The sequence below is a fragment of the Pongo pygmaeus genome, chromosome 19, assembly GCF_028885625.2.
Source record: "Pongo pygmaeus isolate AG05252 chromosome 19, NHGRI_mPonPyg2-v2.0_pri, whole genome shotgun sequence".
Lineage (NCBI taxonomy): Eukaryota > Metazoa > Chordata > Mammalia > Primates > Hominidae > Pongo > Pongo pygmaeus.
In genome coordinates, this window is record NC_072392.2 from 1,404,455 (window position 1) to 1,420,270 (window position 15,816).

General features: G+C 53.5%; 1 protein-coding gene and 1 non-coding gene across 4 annotated transcripts in view; both read right to left on the reverse strand.

Annotated features, from left to right (window-relative positions):
- SLC43A2 (solute carrier family 43 member 2) overlaps positions 1 to 15,816 on the reverse strand; it is a 60,569-nt gene that overhangs the window by 38,488 nt on the left and 6,265 nt on the right. For all 3 annotated transcript variants that reach the window (XM_063655715.1, XM_054459735.2, XM_054459734.2), the window contains exons 3-5: positions 4,526 to 4,733; positions 2,960 to 3,015; positions 1,130 to 1,206 (exon numbers count right to left, since the gene is read on the reverse strand). In XM_063655715.1, the coding sequence (XP_063511785.1) occupies positions 1,130 to 1,206; positions 2,960 to 3,015; positions 4,526 to 4,733 (341 nt within the window). The remainder of the gene's footprint in view (positions 1 to 1,129; positions 1,207 to 2,959; positions 3,016 to 4,525; positions 4,734 to 15,816) is intronic.
- LOC129018532 (small nucleolar RNA U13) lies at positions 4,158 to 4,261 on the reverse strand. Its single transcript, XR_008495351.1, has one exon. It is a non-coding gene; the product is annotated as a small nucleolar RNA U13 (small nucleolar RNA).

Here is a 15,816-nt window from a genome sequence, read left to right on the forward strand (position 1 = left end):
GCCTCCGAGTAGCTGGGATTACAGGCATGCACCACCCGCCCGGCTAATTTTTGTATTTTTTAGTAGAGACGGGGTTTCACCATGTTGGCCAGGCTGGTCTCAAACTCCTGACCTCAAGTGATCTGCCTGCCTCAGTCTCCCAAAGTGCTGGGATTTCAGGTGTGAGCCACCACGCCCAGCCCCTTTTTTGACTTTCTTTCTTTCAATCCCACCTTCCTTCTGCCTCCCTGATATCAAGAAGAAGCATATTTTGTGATGTCCTGAGGCTCCCAACAAGGGGGTGCTCAGTACCCCGAGAAAACATCTCCCCCAGGCGACTGTCTGTGCCCGGGCATGGAGGAAACAAGAGGAGCAGAAGACCAGGTGTTCCCTGAGTTTTCCATCTGGCTCCGGACAAAGGCAAAGGTTGGGGCAGTTCCACGGGAGGCGGATGTTCAGGCTGCTCCATGAGCCGAAGCTCCCGGAGACCCTGATGACAGCTGCCGAGGAAAACAGGAAAAGAAAGTGGGCGGCAGCGTTTTGTCTTCCTGCCTCTGCCTTCCTTGGGCACAAGGCTAGTGAGCTGCTTCCTCAGCATCAAAGCCCAGATCAGAAGGCAGGGAATGTCGGCCAGGCGAGGTGGCTCACGCCTGTCACCCCAGCACTTTGGGAGGCCGAGGCGGGTGGATCACCTGAGATCAGGAGTTTGAGACCAGCCTGACCAACATTGCAAAACCCCATCTGTACTAAAAATACAAAAATTAGCCGGGTGTGGTGGCGCAAGCCCATAGTCCCAGCTACTCGGAAGGCTGAGGCAGGAGAATCACTTGAACCTGGGAGGCGGAGGTTGCAGTGAATCGAGATCGCGCCACTGCACTCCAGCCTGGGCGACAGAGCAAGACTCCGTCTAAAAAAAAAAAAAAAAAAAAAAAGGCAAGGGAGTGTGAGAGCCATGCCCTGCTGCCTGTGGACCTCAGCTGAGGCCCTGCCACGCTCTGCTGCCAGGCCACCTCGCCATAGCCCCTCTACTGTTTGGGACACCCAGGCACATGCAGGTGCATGGAAGACAAGGAAACAGAAACCAATCAGAGCGGCCTCAAATTTAGAAGCAGATTACTGAACTACAGAGCTTTACAAAATCTGTACTCACTGTTAATGAGGTGAAGGTCATACACATCCCACCAAAGCCATTCAGAGCCAGGGCGATGAAGATGAGCACGGAGAGAGCTGCAGGGAAATGGAAAGCTCGTGAGTGGAGACCCCAGCTGAGCTCCAGGGAAGCTGGGACTGGCCCAGAGTCCTGAGCGGTGCAGGCTCCCAGTAAATCCAGTAAATGCAGGCCGGGGTTAGTACCTGACATCTGGGGAGTGGAACTGCCCCTTTCTCACCCCTCCTCTAGGCCTATTTCTTTTTCTCTTTCTTTTTTTTTTCAATTGAGACGGAGTTTTGCTCTTGTCACCCAGGCTGGAGTGCAATGGCGCGATCCTGGCTCACTGCAACCTCTGACTCCCAGGTTCAAGTGATTCTCCTGCCTCAGCCTCCCAAGTAGCCAGGATTACAGGCATGCGCCACCACGTCCGGCTAATTTTTGTATGTCTTGCCATGTTGGCCAGGCTGGTCTCGAACTCCTGGCCTCGGGTGATCTGCCCATCTCAGCCTCCCAAAGTGCTAAGATTACAGGCGTGAGCCACTGTGCCCGGCCTCCTCTGGCCTATTTCACAAAGCGTGGGCTCTTGAAAAAGGTGCACACCCATCTTCTTTTCTCCAATTAATATTAGCAGTGTCCAGGCGCAGTGACTCACGCCTAGAATCCCAACACTTTGGGAGGCTGAAGCAGGAGAATTGCTTGAGCCCAGGGGTTCAAGACCAGCCCGGGCAACAAAGTGAGACCCCCATCTCTAAAAAAAAGTTAAAAATTAGCCAGGTGAAGCCAGGTGCGGAGGCTCACGCCTATAATCCCAGCACTTTGGGAGGCCAAGGCAGGTGGATCACAAGGTCAGGAGATTGAGACCATCCTGGCTGACACGGTGAAACCCCGTCTCTACTAAAAATACAAAAAATTAGCCAGGCGTGGTGGCGGGTGCCTGTGGTCCCAGCTACACAGGAGGCTGAGGCAGGAGAATGGTGTGAACCCGGGAGGTGGAGGTTGCAGGGAGCTGAGATTGCGCCACTACACTCCAGCCTGGGTGACAGAGGGAGACTCCATCTCAAAAAAAAAAAAAAAAAAAAAAAAAAAATAGCCAGGTGTGTGTGTGTGCCTGTAGTCCCAGCTACTCTGGAGGCTGAAGTAGTATGATCACTTGAGACCGGGAGGTCCAGGGTGCAGTAAGCTGTGACTGTACCACTGCACTCCAGCCAGGGTGACAGAGAGAGACCCTGTCTCTAAAACAAAACAACAACAACAGCAACAAAAAACAAACAGCAGCAAGCAAGAGGCCTAAGGAAGCTACTTCACTGAAACCAAAAATATAGGTTCCTGAAAATCAGTAGATGAGCCTGGCTAAGATTCTGGTGAAATTCAAGTCCTTTTTTGGTGTTTGCTCTACAAGTCCTTAAAACAATGGCTCCACCTGAACAGGGTTGGGGACCAGGTGGCTTCTAAGTCATCCTTCATGCTTTGGCCTGTGCTGCCTGGAGGGGACTCAGCTTGTGACTTCTGCACACACCGAGGACTGTGCCCCCTGCAGCTGGCCTGGTTCTTAGAACTTGCCTCTCAGGTTGGCATCAGTGAGGGACTGGCTTAGTTTGGTGATGAGATGGAAGTTGCTCATACCCTGGAAGCTCCTGTCTGGGGTGGCTGCTCTCTGATCCCGCCGTCCATTTGAGATAAGTAACTAAGTAGAGGCCTTACAGGTGTCCCCTCTAACTTGAGCAGCGAGCAGCAGGCCCAGGACAGTGTCCAAGAGCAGGTGGGCGTGGGAGCAGCTCGGGGCACTCTCTCCCCAGTCCCTGACAGAAGATGGAGGGAGAGCACACTCACCGTTTGGTTTACTTGCTCCATACGCAATCAGCAAGCAGGAAACCGCAAAGCAGGCGCTAAAACCAAGCAGAAACGCAATGTTAGTTACCATTATGACTTTATTCAGTGTTATTGTTTTGTTTTTGATTTTTTGGTTTTTCTTGAGATGGAGCCTTGCTCTGTCGCCCAGGCTGGAGTGCAGTGGCATGATCTCAGCTCACTGCAACCTCCGCCTCCCAGGTTCAAGCATTTCTCCTGCCTCAGCCTCCCGAGTAGCTGGGATATTACAGGCGCGCACCACCACGCCTGGCTAATTTTTTTATTTTTAGTGGAGACGGGGTTTCACCATGTTGGCCAGGCTGGTCTCGAACTCCTGGCCTCAGGTGACCCACCCACCTCTGCCTCCCAAAAAGCTGGGATTACAAGTGTAAGCCACCATGCCCAGCCCATTTTCATTTATATTTTTGTATATGTATAATAAAGCACATTAAGAATGGCATAGGGGGCCGGGAGCCACTGCACTCCAGCTCTACTTGCTTAGGCAACAAGAGCAAAACTCCATCTCAAAAGAAAAAAAAAAGAATGGCATAGGGACCAGGCACGATGGCTCACGCCTGTAATCCCAGCACTTTGGGAGGCTGAGGCAGGCAGATCACGAGGTCAGGAGATCGAGACCATCCTGGCTAACACGGTGAAACCCCATCTCTACTAAAAATACAAAAAATTAGCCAGGCGTGGTGTCCAGCACCTGTAGTCCCAGCTACTCAGGAGGCTGAGGCAGGAGAAATGCTTGAACCCGGGAGGCGGAGCTTGCAGTGAGCTGAGATCGCGCTGCTACACTCTAGCCTGGGCGACAGAGCGAGACTCCATCTCAAAAAACAAACAAACAAATAAATAAATAAATAAATATGAAAAGAATATATATATAAAAATTAGCTGGGTGTGGTAGCAGGCGCCTGTAATCCCAGCTACTCGAGAGGCTGAGGCAGGAGAAATGCTTGAACCTGGGAGGCAGAGGTTGCAGTGAGCCGAGATCACGCCACTGCACTCCAGCCTGGGCGACAGAGCAAGACTCCGTCTTGAAAAAAAAAAAAAAGCACAGATATACATAATTTATAATTCCATCTGCTTATTATATTGGGGGTACGTGTTGAAAATCTTTTTTCTGGTGGAGCTATAAGGTCAAATGGGCTGTGGAAACCAGTGTTTTTTTTTTCCTCATCAGATGGATACTGTGCCAGCTTCGTAACAAGGTTTGAGGGAAGCATGTCTCACACATGAGAGTGAAACCCCAATGATCACGCTTATGAACTACAAAGGGATGGGAAACACATGTTCTTAGTGACAAGCAATCCGGTCCCCGGGTGGCCTGGAGCCTGGAGCTTTTCTTATTCGGTACCGGAGCACGGCGAGGACCACAGTACCTGCTGATTCGGTGGCGGACGGGGTAGGAACTCCATTCTGGAGGGCCTTCAGGGAGCTCCACAGTACACCTGATATCAGGTACACCAGGATACCCTTCTGTGGGGAACTCAGCCCAGGGGGTCCACCTGCCCACTCCCTGCCCCCTAAGGGACCCGCACTGACCTGCCCAGCAGCCTGAGCTTCCTCGGGCCATACTTGTCCATGACGATACCCAGGGGCAGGGTGATGGCACTGAGCAGAAAGGAGCCCACAGTGAAGGCCAAATTTAGCATCTCGTCCTGGGCCTGGCAGCTGAGCCAGCCGTTCATCCAGCTCGCCTCCTCGTGCCCCGGTTCTGCTGTGCTGCCCACTGTGCCATTGGTGACATTCTCTGTGTGAAAAGGGAAGGAAACCCTGACCTCAGGGTCATGACAGGGATTCCCAAAGATCAGAAGGGCAGGTGCCCATTCAGAGTCCCCCCACTGGGAATGCCAGGGCTGGCTGGGGGCCTCTCGAGGGCTCAGGCTACCCCCGCAGCAGGCTTGGGTGGCCATTTGGCCCAAGTCCCCTGGAGTGAAAATGTAGAGGTTCTTAACTTTTGTGGGGGCCATGGTTCCTTTGAAGAATCCAATAAAGACCTCCCCAGAAAATGCACACCAAGGTTTATCCACAGTTTCAGGAGCTTCGTGTGTCCCTTGAAGAGCAACGAAGCCCAGGCTGAGAGTCCCATTCGAGAGCATCCGCCACCCTAGAACAGCAGACCTCAGGGCCCAGCCTTGGCTGTGGGGCCCCAGGCTGGCGAGAACCTTCTCACGGCAGCTACGCCCATGGGAACAGACTGCGGCCAGTATGGGAGGCAGACCCCAGACCACTTGGGAAGCACAAGCACTGGTCTCACCCCAATAGCCTGGTTCTCCCCTGTCCGTGTGGGGAGACTGCGGCGCCTCCTTCAATGGGAAGTCCAGCTGCCTTCTCAAACATAGAACAGATGCCATCTTCTCCCCCTGATATTTTCTTTTTCTTTTTTTTTTTTTTTTTTTTGAGACGGAGTCTCACTGTGTTGCCCAGGCTGGAGCGCAGTAGCATGATCTCGGCTCACTGCAACTTCCGCCTCCCGGGTTCAAGCAATTCTCCTGCCTCAGCCTCCCGAGTAGCTGGGATTACAGATAGCCGCCACTGCGCCCGGCTAATTTTTGTATTTTTAGTAGAGATGGAGTTTCATCATGTTGCCCAGACTGGTCTCGAACTCCTGACCTCAGGTGATCCTCTCACCTCTGCCTCCCAAAGTGCTGGGATCACAGGCGTGAGCCGCTGCACCCAGCAGATATGCACCTTTCTTATTTTCCTTGCTGGGGCCATTGTGGTGTCATCCCGTGGCCATGCCCAGACCTCGCTGGGTGCTGAGTCTGGTGTCTGCCACACCCAGCCCTTAATGGCCCCCTTCAAAGTCCACCCAGCACCAAAACAACACAAAAAGGAAGAGAAAAGTGCTGTGGCAGCTGAAGATGGGAGGGTGGAAGACGGGCTGGGAATGTGGCTGAGGAGCTCTCCTGGCCGGGACTGCTAGTTAAGAGATGCTGACTAATCCTGCAGAAAACAGGAGCCGACTTTGATTAGACGTGAGGTCACGCTGGGAGAGTCAAGGAAACGCTTTTCTTCCGATAACTGCCTGCCTTCCAATTGCAGCCCTCTGGCGCCAGGGCTGTAGCGCCGAGGTTTGCAAAGGCTTGCTCAGGCCTCTCGGGGCTCCTCCAAGGTCACTGGAAAGGATGCGCACAGGTGGACTCGTGCTTCATGCCAACGTGTGGCCGAGGAGCCCCGCCAGGGGCCGTGTGGATGGAGAGCGTGGAACTGGAATCTGGTTTCTAGCTTCCAGTTTTTGTTCCTCCACTTTCTACCTGCATGACCTTGCTCTAGCTCAGTTTCCTTCTCTATAACATGCACATCATATAATGATAAGATCCACCTCCTAGAGTGTGGGGGAAGATCAATGAGAAAAATTCAGAAAACCTTCTGGAGCTCACCCAGGCATAGAAAGCACTCAATAACGAATAGCTACAAGTTGCTGCTGTTCTCGTGGTTATCATGATCATTGCTGCTATTGGAGGCTCCGGCGGGGAATCACGGCACCATCAGCTGGCACAGAGCCGGGTGCAGTGGCTGCAGGGAGCACAGTCCCGTCAGCGTGTGTGGAAGCACAAAGACACGTCTAATCCCCCCCTGGGCTGTGAGCCCTGAAGGGCAGGGCCTGCATTGTGGTCACTTCTGTGTCCCCAGTATCTCACCCAGGTCTTGGCCTACAATAGCTGTTTACTGAATGAATAAAAACAACAGGGCCAGGTATGGCAGCTCATGCCTGGAATCCCAGCACTTTGGGAGGCAGAGGCGGGTGGATCGCCTGATGTCAGGAGTTCAAGACCAGCCTGGCCAACATGGTGAAGCCCCGTCTCTACTAAAAATTCAAAAATTAGCCAGGCATGGTGGCGCATGCCTGTAATCCCAGCTACTCAGGAGGCTGAGGCAAGAGAATCATTGAACCCGGTGAAGAGAGGTTGCCGTGAGCCAAGATCACACACCACTGCACTCCAGCCTGGGCAAATAGTTAGACTCTGTCTCAGAAAAACAAAAAACAAACAAACAAACAAACAAAACAGAATCAGGCCAGGTACAGTGGCTCAGTCTGTAATCCCAGCCCTTCAGGAGGCCAGGAGTTTGAGACCAGCCTGGCCAATATGGTGAAACCCCGTCTCTACTACAAATACAAAAATTAGCCGGGCATGGTGGGCATCTATTATCACAGCTACTCGGGAGGCTGAGACAGAATTGCTTGAACCCAGGAGGCGGAGGTTGCGGTAAGCTGAGATCACACCACTGCACTCCAGCCTGGGCAACGGAGTGAGACCCTGTCTTGAAAAACAAAACAGAACAAAACAAAACAAAAACAATGGAACCAGATCACAATGGCCAAAAGGATAAAGAGAGGAATCAACAGAACCAAGTTGAATCTAGTGGGGATTGAAGGAGATCAGAGCCACAAAGTTAACCGCTTGGAGCTATAGAAATACAACCTCACCAACCAGATTCCCACCTCGGCCACTTTCTCTCGGCTTTCCAAAAAGAAGCTCCACCACACAGTCAGCCAAAACACATGGCAGACGGGGTCCTCGAGCCCGTCAGGGTCAAGCTCAGAGCTGTCATGTACACCGCCTCAGCTGGCAGGCCTGGGCCACTCGCCCATCCACAGTGGGGCAGCTTGTGGAAAGGAGGAGCTGCTTTGTGAGTTGGTGTTGGTTTCAAATGTCAGCTGTGCCAGCAGCAAAGGAATTGGCTCTGAAGTCGGGGAAAGAGGGTCTCTACAAAGCAACAGCCATTTCCAGGTTGACACGCAGATAGGAGCAAACCAGTACAGAGGTAACAAAGAGGATGGATGGAGAGGGCATGCCAGGGCCCAGGATGGGTGACTTGTGGGGCCGTGCAGGGTCTGGAGCCAGTGACTGCACGGGGCCGTGGAATGACTGAGGGCTTGGGGGGCCGCAGGTTCTACTGCTGCAAGCAGGAGCCACAGGGACGAGGAACGGAGTGGGTGAGGCAGCACTGCCTATGAGTAAAGGCACCCGGGACCTCTAGTTACCCCAGGGAGGAACCGCAGCTGGGTCTCTGAACCCATGGGTTTTCTCATCTAGAGCCAGAAGATAAAAATCCCAAGGCTAGGCCAAGCACGGTGGCTCACGCCTGTAATCCCAGCACTTTGGGAGGCTGAGGCAGGCAGACCACTTGAGGTCAGGAGTTTGAGACCACCCTGGCCAACATGGTGAAACCCCATCTCTACTAAAAATACAAAAAAATTTAGCCAGGTGTGGTGGCAGGTGCCTGTAACCCCAACTGCTTTGGAGGCTGAGGTAGGAGAATTGCTTGAACACGGGTGGCAGAGGTTGCAGTGAGCCGAGATCGCACCACTGCACTCCAGCCCAGGCTACAGAGTGAGACTCTGTCTCCAAACAAACAAAGTCTTAAATTGATTAGAGATCTGGTCACCCCTTTAACCACATAGGGTAGAGGCAAGGGTATCTGTCCTTCCCATCTTTTACCCTGGAGCGACTACACACAGGGGCAGGGACCTTGCACTTAGGCCAACAGCCTTCTCCTCTTAAACAAATCCCTGCCGATGGGGCCACCAGGCCCTCTGCCCGGCTGCCTGCCTCCAGACGTCCTGTCCGGCAACAGATGCGCCTGGGGCGGGGGGAGGTGAGTGGCTTCTCCTTCTGCTTGTGGAGCAATTCGAGAGTCTCCCTCCTGCTGGAGGGAAGGAAGCCCTTGGTGAGCTCAGAAGCTTGTTGACAGTAAACAGCCCACACGCACCCTTACCCACTGTCACAGCCCCAGCAGATGCCCAAACACAGACACGCCCAGGCTGTTCCTCTCCCTCTGCTCCCAGCTCGGCCACCATGGGCCAGGAGAGACAAACAGATTAAGCACCCAGGAAGTGCTAAGGCGTGGGGTGGCCCTCTGCTCCCAGCCTAGAGCTTGACCCCGGGCCAGCCTACTCTGCTCACCCCCGGCCTGCCTGCTCTGCTCCTCACCTGCACCTGTTTATTAAACAGATGCCTCCTCGGGGGCGGCCAGAAGTGGCCCAGCCCAGCCCAGCCAGAGAAGGTGAACTGAGAAGACGTGCAAGAGTTGGTATGGCCAGTGAGTGCCGAGAACAGGAACAGGGCTGCTTAGGAGGAGACCCAGCGCCAGGGAGGAGGGACACCGTTCAGCCTCGCTCACAGAAGACGCACAAGATCTTTACAGAGGAATCAGGGAGACAAGAGGGTGCTGTGGCCCCTCAGGCTCCCCCGAGTCAAAGAGGAGCCTCCCCACACCCCGGGGAGACAAAGGGAGGGGGGCCTCCAAGATGATGCTTGAGGGGGCCAAGGAGTACCGTGGCTTGAGGTCCCCTCTAAATTCCTGAGCTGCCCCCTTCCCTGACTGGTTGCTTTCTGAGCCCCCCACTCCAGGGTGCGGGCCCCTGGACAGCCCACCGATGGCCCCTGCCCGGGATCTCCCGTCTCTCAAATCCTTAGTCTATCCGGCAACAGGAAGCAGCATCTCAGTCCTCAGTCTGGCAGGGGAGATGTAGGTGAGAGGTCGGCTCAGACACAGAGCAAACAACAGGCAGGAGGGCACGGACAGGCAGAGGCCGTCCTGGGCTGACCAGGGCCTGGCCCCCTAGCAGTGGTCCCAGCAGCGGCTGCCATGTGCGCAGTGAAAGTGTGTGCCAGCTGCCACGCTCCACGGGTGTGGCCACGCCCACCCCATATTCCTCACGAGGATACTGTCAGAGTATCCCCGAGGGATGCTCAGAGCAGGTAAGTCACTTGCCGAAGATCTCATGGGCGTCCCTCGAGAAGCTGGGCTTGACTCCAGCCTGTCAGACCCTGAAGCTCCCGCTCTTACCACTTGGGCTGTGCCGATGCTGGCCTACCTGGGTTAGAGGCTCATATCCCAGAGAGAAAATGCTGAGAGAACAGAGCCGGGAAAAGGCTGCCCATGGTGTCGGCAACACCAGGAAGCCCTGAATATTGCTTGGTGGGAATGGGACTAAGACTCTCCCACGAGGTCCCTGAGAGCCAGCCTAAGCTGGACAGGACCTTCATGGACACCAGAAGCCAGGGGTGGCCAGCGGATGTCTGTGAGGGAAATGAGGTCACGAACCAAGAAGGAGTGAGGCTGGGGCGGTGGGAAGAGCCAAGGCCGCCAGCTCTTCTCTGAGATGCATCCTGAGGCTGCTGGCCCCAGCCTTTAAACCTTCTTACCCATTGCTATGGAATTTTTAAAATACCAAATAAACTGGGGGAAAAGTTTAAAAGTCACATTTAGAGCAATAAAAATGAAAGGCTGGATTTAAGAAAGCTATCCGGCTGGGCGCGGTGGCTCACGCCTGTAATCCCAGCACTGTGGGAGGCCGAGGCGGGTGGATCACGAGGTCAGGAGATTGAGACCATCGTGGCAAAACCCTATCTCTCTTAAAAATACAAAAAATTAGCCGGGCGTGGTGGCGGGCACCTGTAGTCCCAGCTACTGGGGAGGCTGAGGCAGAAGGATGACGTGAACCCGGGAGGTGGAGGTTGCAGTGAGCCGAGATCACGCCACTGCACTCCAGCCTGGGCGACAGAGCAAGACTCTGTCTCAAAAAAAAAAAAAAAACTATCCACACTTGCCTGTGGGTGTGAGGAGAGACTCTAAAAAGAGAGGTCCTTAGGCTGGGCGTGGTGGCTCACGCCTATAATCCCAGCACTTTGGGAGGCCAAGGCTGGTGGATCACCTGAGGTCAGGAGTTTGAGACCAGCCTGGCCAACATGGTGAAACCCTGTCTCTACTAAAAATACAAAAATTAGCCGGGTGTGGTGGTGGGCACCTGTAATCCCAGCTATTTGGGAGGCTGAGGCAGGAGAATCACTTTAACCCAGGAGATGGAGGTTGCAGTGAGCTGAGATTGCGCCACTGCACTCCAGCCTGGGCGACAAGAGTGAAACTCCGTCCCTGCCTCCCCGTCCCCCAAGAAAAAAGAAGTCCTCGAGGCAGCAGAGAAGTCTCCTGTCCACATCTGCAGCTTCACTCAGCCCATGGGGATCAAGCCTGGCCCTGCTTCCCCAAGGTGGGCGGCAGCCCCTCTGCCCTCGTAGCGACCTCTGTGCCAGGGCGAGCTCGCAGCGACCTCTGTGCCAGGGTGAGAGGCTCCCTCCCACCACCACAGGTGGAGCAACTGCAGCAGTCAAGAGCATACAACTGGGGTCGGCCTTCATGCCCATGGTCAGACCGTGAGTGACTTCCTTGGGCAGAGGCCGTGATGACTTCTGGTTTCTACGCCACCCAAACATACCAGCATGTGGCAAGCCCTCAGCAATTCACACAAGCCTCTAACAGGGGAATTGGATCGTCACCCTCCTCCACCTCCCTGGCTTCTTCCTGCCTTGGGAATAAAATTCAGTTTCCCCGAATGGCCTCCTAGTCCCTACAGGCCCGGCCCCTTCCCACTTCTCTCCCCTCCTCCAGGCTGTACCCTCCTCTCCTCCAGGGTATACCCTCCCCTCCTCCAGGCTGTACCCTCCTCTCCTCCAGGCTGTACCCTCCCCTCCTCCAGGGTGTACCCTCCCCTCCTCCAGGCTGTACCCTCCTCTCCTCCAGGGTTTACCCTCCCTTCCTCCAGGGTGTACCCTCCCCTCCTCCAGGGTGTACCCTCCCCTCCTCCAGGGTGTACCCTCCTCTCCTCCAGGGTGTACCCTCCCCTCCTCCAGGGTGTACCCTCCTCTCCTCCAAGGTGTACCCTCCTCTCCTGAATCACCCCTCCTCAACCTCCAGGCTTCCACCTAGACCGCAGAGAGGCCCTCCCACCCTGTAGGAGCCACATCTCCACTGCTGTTCTGGCTCCTGGCACCCTGCTTTCTTGGGGGCCCGACCACCCCCTGGAATTATACAGGTTACACAGGTATGTGTGTGATGACTTGTTTGCTCGGCACCCAGCACAGCACCTTCGTCAACATTTACTGAATGTTTAGGTTACAAGAAAGAGGGGATTAATGGTCCATATGTAGGCCTGGAGCAGTGGCTCACGCCTATAATCCCAGCAATGTGGGAGCCCGAGGTGGGTGGATCGACTGAGCCCAGGAGTTCAAGACCAGCCTGGGCAACATGGTGAAACCTCTATCTCTACAAAACATTTAAAAATTAACTGGGTATGGTGGCTCACACCTGTAGTCCCAGCACTTTGGGAGGCTGAGGCCAGCGGATCACTTGAGCCTAGGAGTTTTGAGACCAGCCTGAGCAACATGATGAAACCCTTATCTCTACAAAAAATTTGACCGGGTGTGGTGGCTCACACCTGTAATCCCAGTGCTTTGGGAGGCCAAGGCGGGTGGATCACCTGAGGTCAGGAGTTCGAGACCAGCCTGACCAATATGGTAAAACCACAACTCTACTAAAAAAATACAAAAATTAGCCAGGCGTGGTGGCAGTCACCTGTAATCCCATCTACTTGGGAGGCTGAGACAGGAGAATTGCTTGGACCCGGGAGGCAGAGGTTGCAGTGAGCCAAGATCATGCCACTGCACTCTAGCCTGGTGACAGAGTGAGACTCCATCTCAAAAAAAAAAAAAAAAAAAAAAAAAGTTTAAAAACTAACCAGGGGGCTGGGCACGGTGGCTCACGCCTGTAATCCTAGCACTTTGGGAAGCCGAGGCGGGCGGATCACGAGGTCAGGAGATCGAGACCACGGTGAAACCCCGTCTTTACTAAAAATACAGAAAATTAGCTGGGTGCGGTGGCGGGTGCCTGTAGTCCCAGCTACTCGGGAGGCTAAGGCAGGAGAATGGCGTGAACCCGGGAGGTGGAGCTTGCAGTGAGCCGAGATCTTACCACTGCACTCCAGCCTGGGCGACAGAGCGAGACTCCATCTCAACAACAACAACAAAAAAAAACTAACCAGGGCCGGGTGCGGTGGCTCATACCTGTAATCTCAGCACTTTGGGAGGCTGAGAGACCAGCCTGGCCAACATGGCAAAACCCTATCTCTACTAAAAATACAAAAATCAGCCGGGCGTGGTGGTGGGCGCCTGTAATCTCAAAAACAAAAACAAAAGACTAACTGAGTATGATGGCTCATGCTTGTAGGCCCAGCACTTTGGAAGGCTGAGGCAGGAGGATCGCTTGAGCCCAGGAGTTTGAGACCAGCCTAGGCAACATGGCGAGACCCTGTCTCTACAAAAAATACAAAAATTAGCTGAGTATGGTGGTGCACACTTGTAGTCCCAGCTACTCAGGAGGCTGAGGCGGGAGGATTGCTTGAGCCCAGGAGTCAAGGCCACAGTGAGCTGTGATTGCAACACTACATTCCAGCCTGGGCAACAGAGCGAGACCCTGTCTCAAATCAAAAAAAACCATCTACAGGCAGCCGCAGCCCCCCAGGCTGACCCTGACCCTGTTGAAGTGGGGGCCACTGGACAACAGAGAAAATGAAGAAAGAGCTCAGGCGTGGGCAGTCACACTGCCATCCCAGAGGCCAAGAAGAGGCAGCTCCGGGAAGCCCCGTGCTTCTCGGGCTGAGAACCCAATTGGTCTCCTGCCCTCACCAGGGGGACGAGGGCGGCATCCAGCAGCCAACACCTGGAGGATGTTGTGCAAAATCCGTTGCCAACTTCCCGCACCCAGGTCCCCAAACCCAGCCTGCCACATCTCCCAGCAGGCAAGGAAGAACAAACTGAGGGGCAGCCGAGAAATGAGCTCTTTCCTTCCTTCTGCCACCTCACCAGGCTGGAACCCAACACCATGTCTGTGGCCAGATTCTGGCTGGAGTCCTAAGAAAGAGTTGTAAGAACCTTTCAACAGGTTCAGGCAAATTTTCTTTAGAGAATAAACTAAAGCATCGTCCTAGAGTGACACGAAGCTGACAAATTTGCATCTCAATCAGCCGGACACTGCTCAGCCTTTCACAAGTCTAATTCAACAAACTCAAAAAATGGCCTAACTGCTTCTCTGCAATTCATCCATGTACCAAGTTTGAAAGTGTTAGACTGAAGCAGAAACCTTCACCCTAACTTTGCCAGGCGCTCCCAGACAAGCCAAGTGCGGGGATTTCTGGCCTGAAGAAAACTGGTTATGCAGACTGCAAGAATCAAGGAGCAGTGTGTCCAGAGAGATAAGCTGTGTGGAATCAGCAGCCTTCCTGCCCAGGACGTGGACTCAGCATGTTTGCCAGATAATCAGAAAAACCAAAATTGGAGGCAGGAGCAAAAGTACGGGATAAGAAGTTGATGTTCAACCCACAATCCTGACCCTTCACCTTCACTTTCGTTTAGAGGAGCTACCTGTCAAGTCTGCCCAGGGCTTAAAACACCAACTCAGCACCACGTTGGCACAATCTCTGGGACTCCTCTCACTTAGACAGAGGAAGAAGCTGAGGTTGAGGCAGGAATGAAGGGTCTAGACCCAATTCCGCCAAAACCATACAATCAATTAAATCCGTGGACAATCTATTAAAAAAACAAAAAACAAAAACTCCTAGAATCTGACCTTCCGACACCATGGTAGATTAAAAAAAAAAAAAAAAAAAAAAAAAAAAAAAAAAAAACAAAACCTGCCCACAACAGTTCTCTGGTCTGGGTGAGACATTAAAAGCTTTCTCTGGGGATGATGACTTTTTTTTCTGCTTTTTTTCTTTTTTTTTAAACCGTGTCCAGCCTGAAAGAGCCCACCAGGGAGGCAAGCAGGAAGGGTCACGATCTCTAAGGGAGGAGAGAGGAAAGGAGAGGAAGAAGCAAACACTCCAACCTGTGCCTTTCGGGGACAGGCATTAATCTCCTAACAACTCTTGGCCAAAGCAGAAAGCTTGTTCAGGGAACAAGGTCTGACTCTTCCCAACTCCCAAGATTTCTTGCTGATGTGGGGAAAGGCCTGCCAAGAACCCTTAGGCTATTAGAAAATATTTTTGAGTGGCTAAAGGCTAAAGGTTAGTTATAAATGATATACTTTCTGTCCTGTCCCCGCAGCCTCTGCATTCTCCTGCTTTCTCCTGCCCTGAACCTCTCCAGCTAAGCCTCCCTCCCTAGAGACTGGGACACACAGGAATCTCCGGGGCAGATCAGAGAAGGGAAACAGGGAGGCTTCCACAAAGGATTACACCCAGCATGAGCTGGTCCAAAGCTTTCTCTTCCTGCAAAGAGCTCTAGAAAGAAAAGGCCTGCTGCTGGGGATTCAGGAAGTCAAACCTGGGCTACCTCCATCTAAGGGCACTCTAGCACTGGCGAGAGAGATTATGTGAGCTCAGCTATTATGCAGCTACCATTGGGATCTAGGAGAAGGCAGAGGGAAACATTTCCTGTCAAGGTTGCCTAAGAAGGAGGGTAGGAGGCTAGAGGCTGGGGGCTGCTGTGGCCCTCCTGTGGGGCTGAATCTACTGCCCTGTAGGAATCAGGATCCTCCAACAGGGTATGAAGATGTGAAGGTGAGTGTGTGTTGGGTGGTGCAGATGTCATGTAGAGAAGCATCCTCAGCCTGCCTTCAGCAATTCCAGTGACGAGGCAAAGAGGAGAGAACAAGCCTAGCATCATTTCCATAAACGTTCTCTTCTTCTCTTCCCCTTCATACCCAAGGGGTTGGAAAGCCACGGAGATGTACTCAGAACCCGTGGGGGAAATGTCCTTTGGAGAATCATAAGGCAGCAAAAATAGACAAGAAATTGTGTCCAGCAGGCACTTAGGAGACTCCACAATGGCCTGAGGAACGTCTAGATTCTAGATGAGCCCTCCCTGCGGTGGAGGCAAGGCCACTTCCTCTCCTGCTGCACCCCAGCCCCTAAATCTGGAGTTCCTCTTTCTCACAAGCAGACAGCAACATGTTTACTACCAGCCAAGCTATGTTCCAGGGCTGGGAGGAGAGGAGAGGAGTCCAGCAATGTTCGTAGCCGGTGGAAGGAACACCCTGGACAGCAGGTGGGG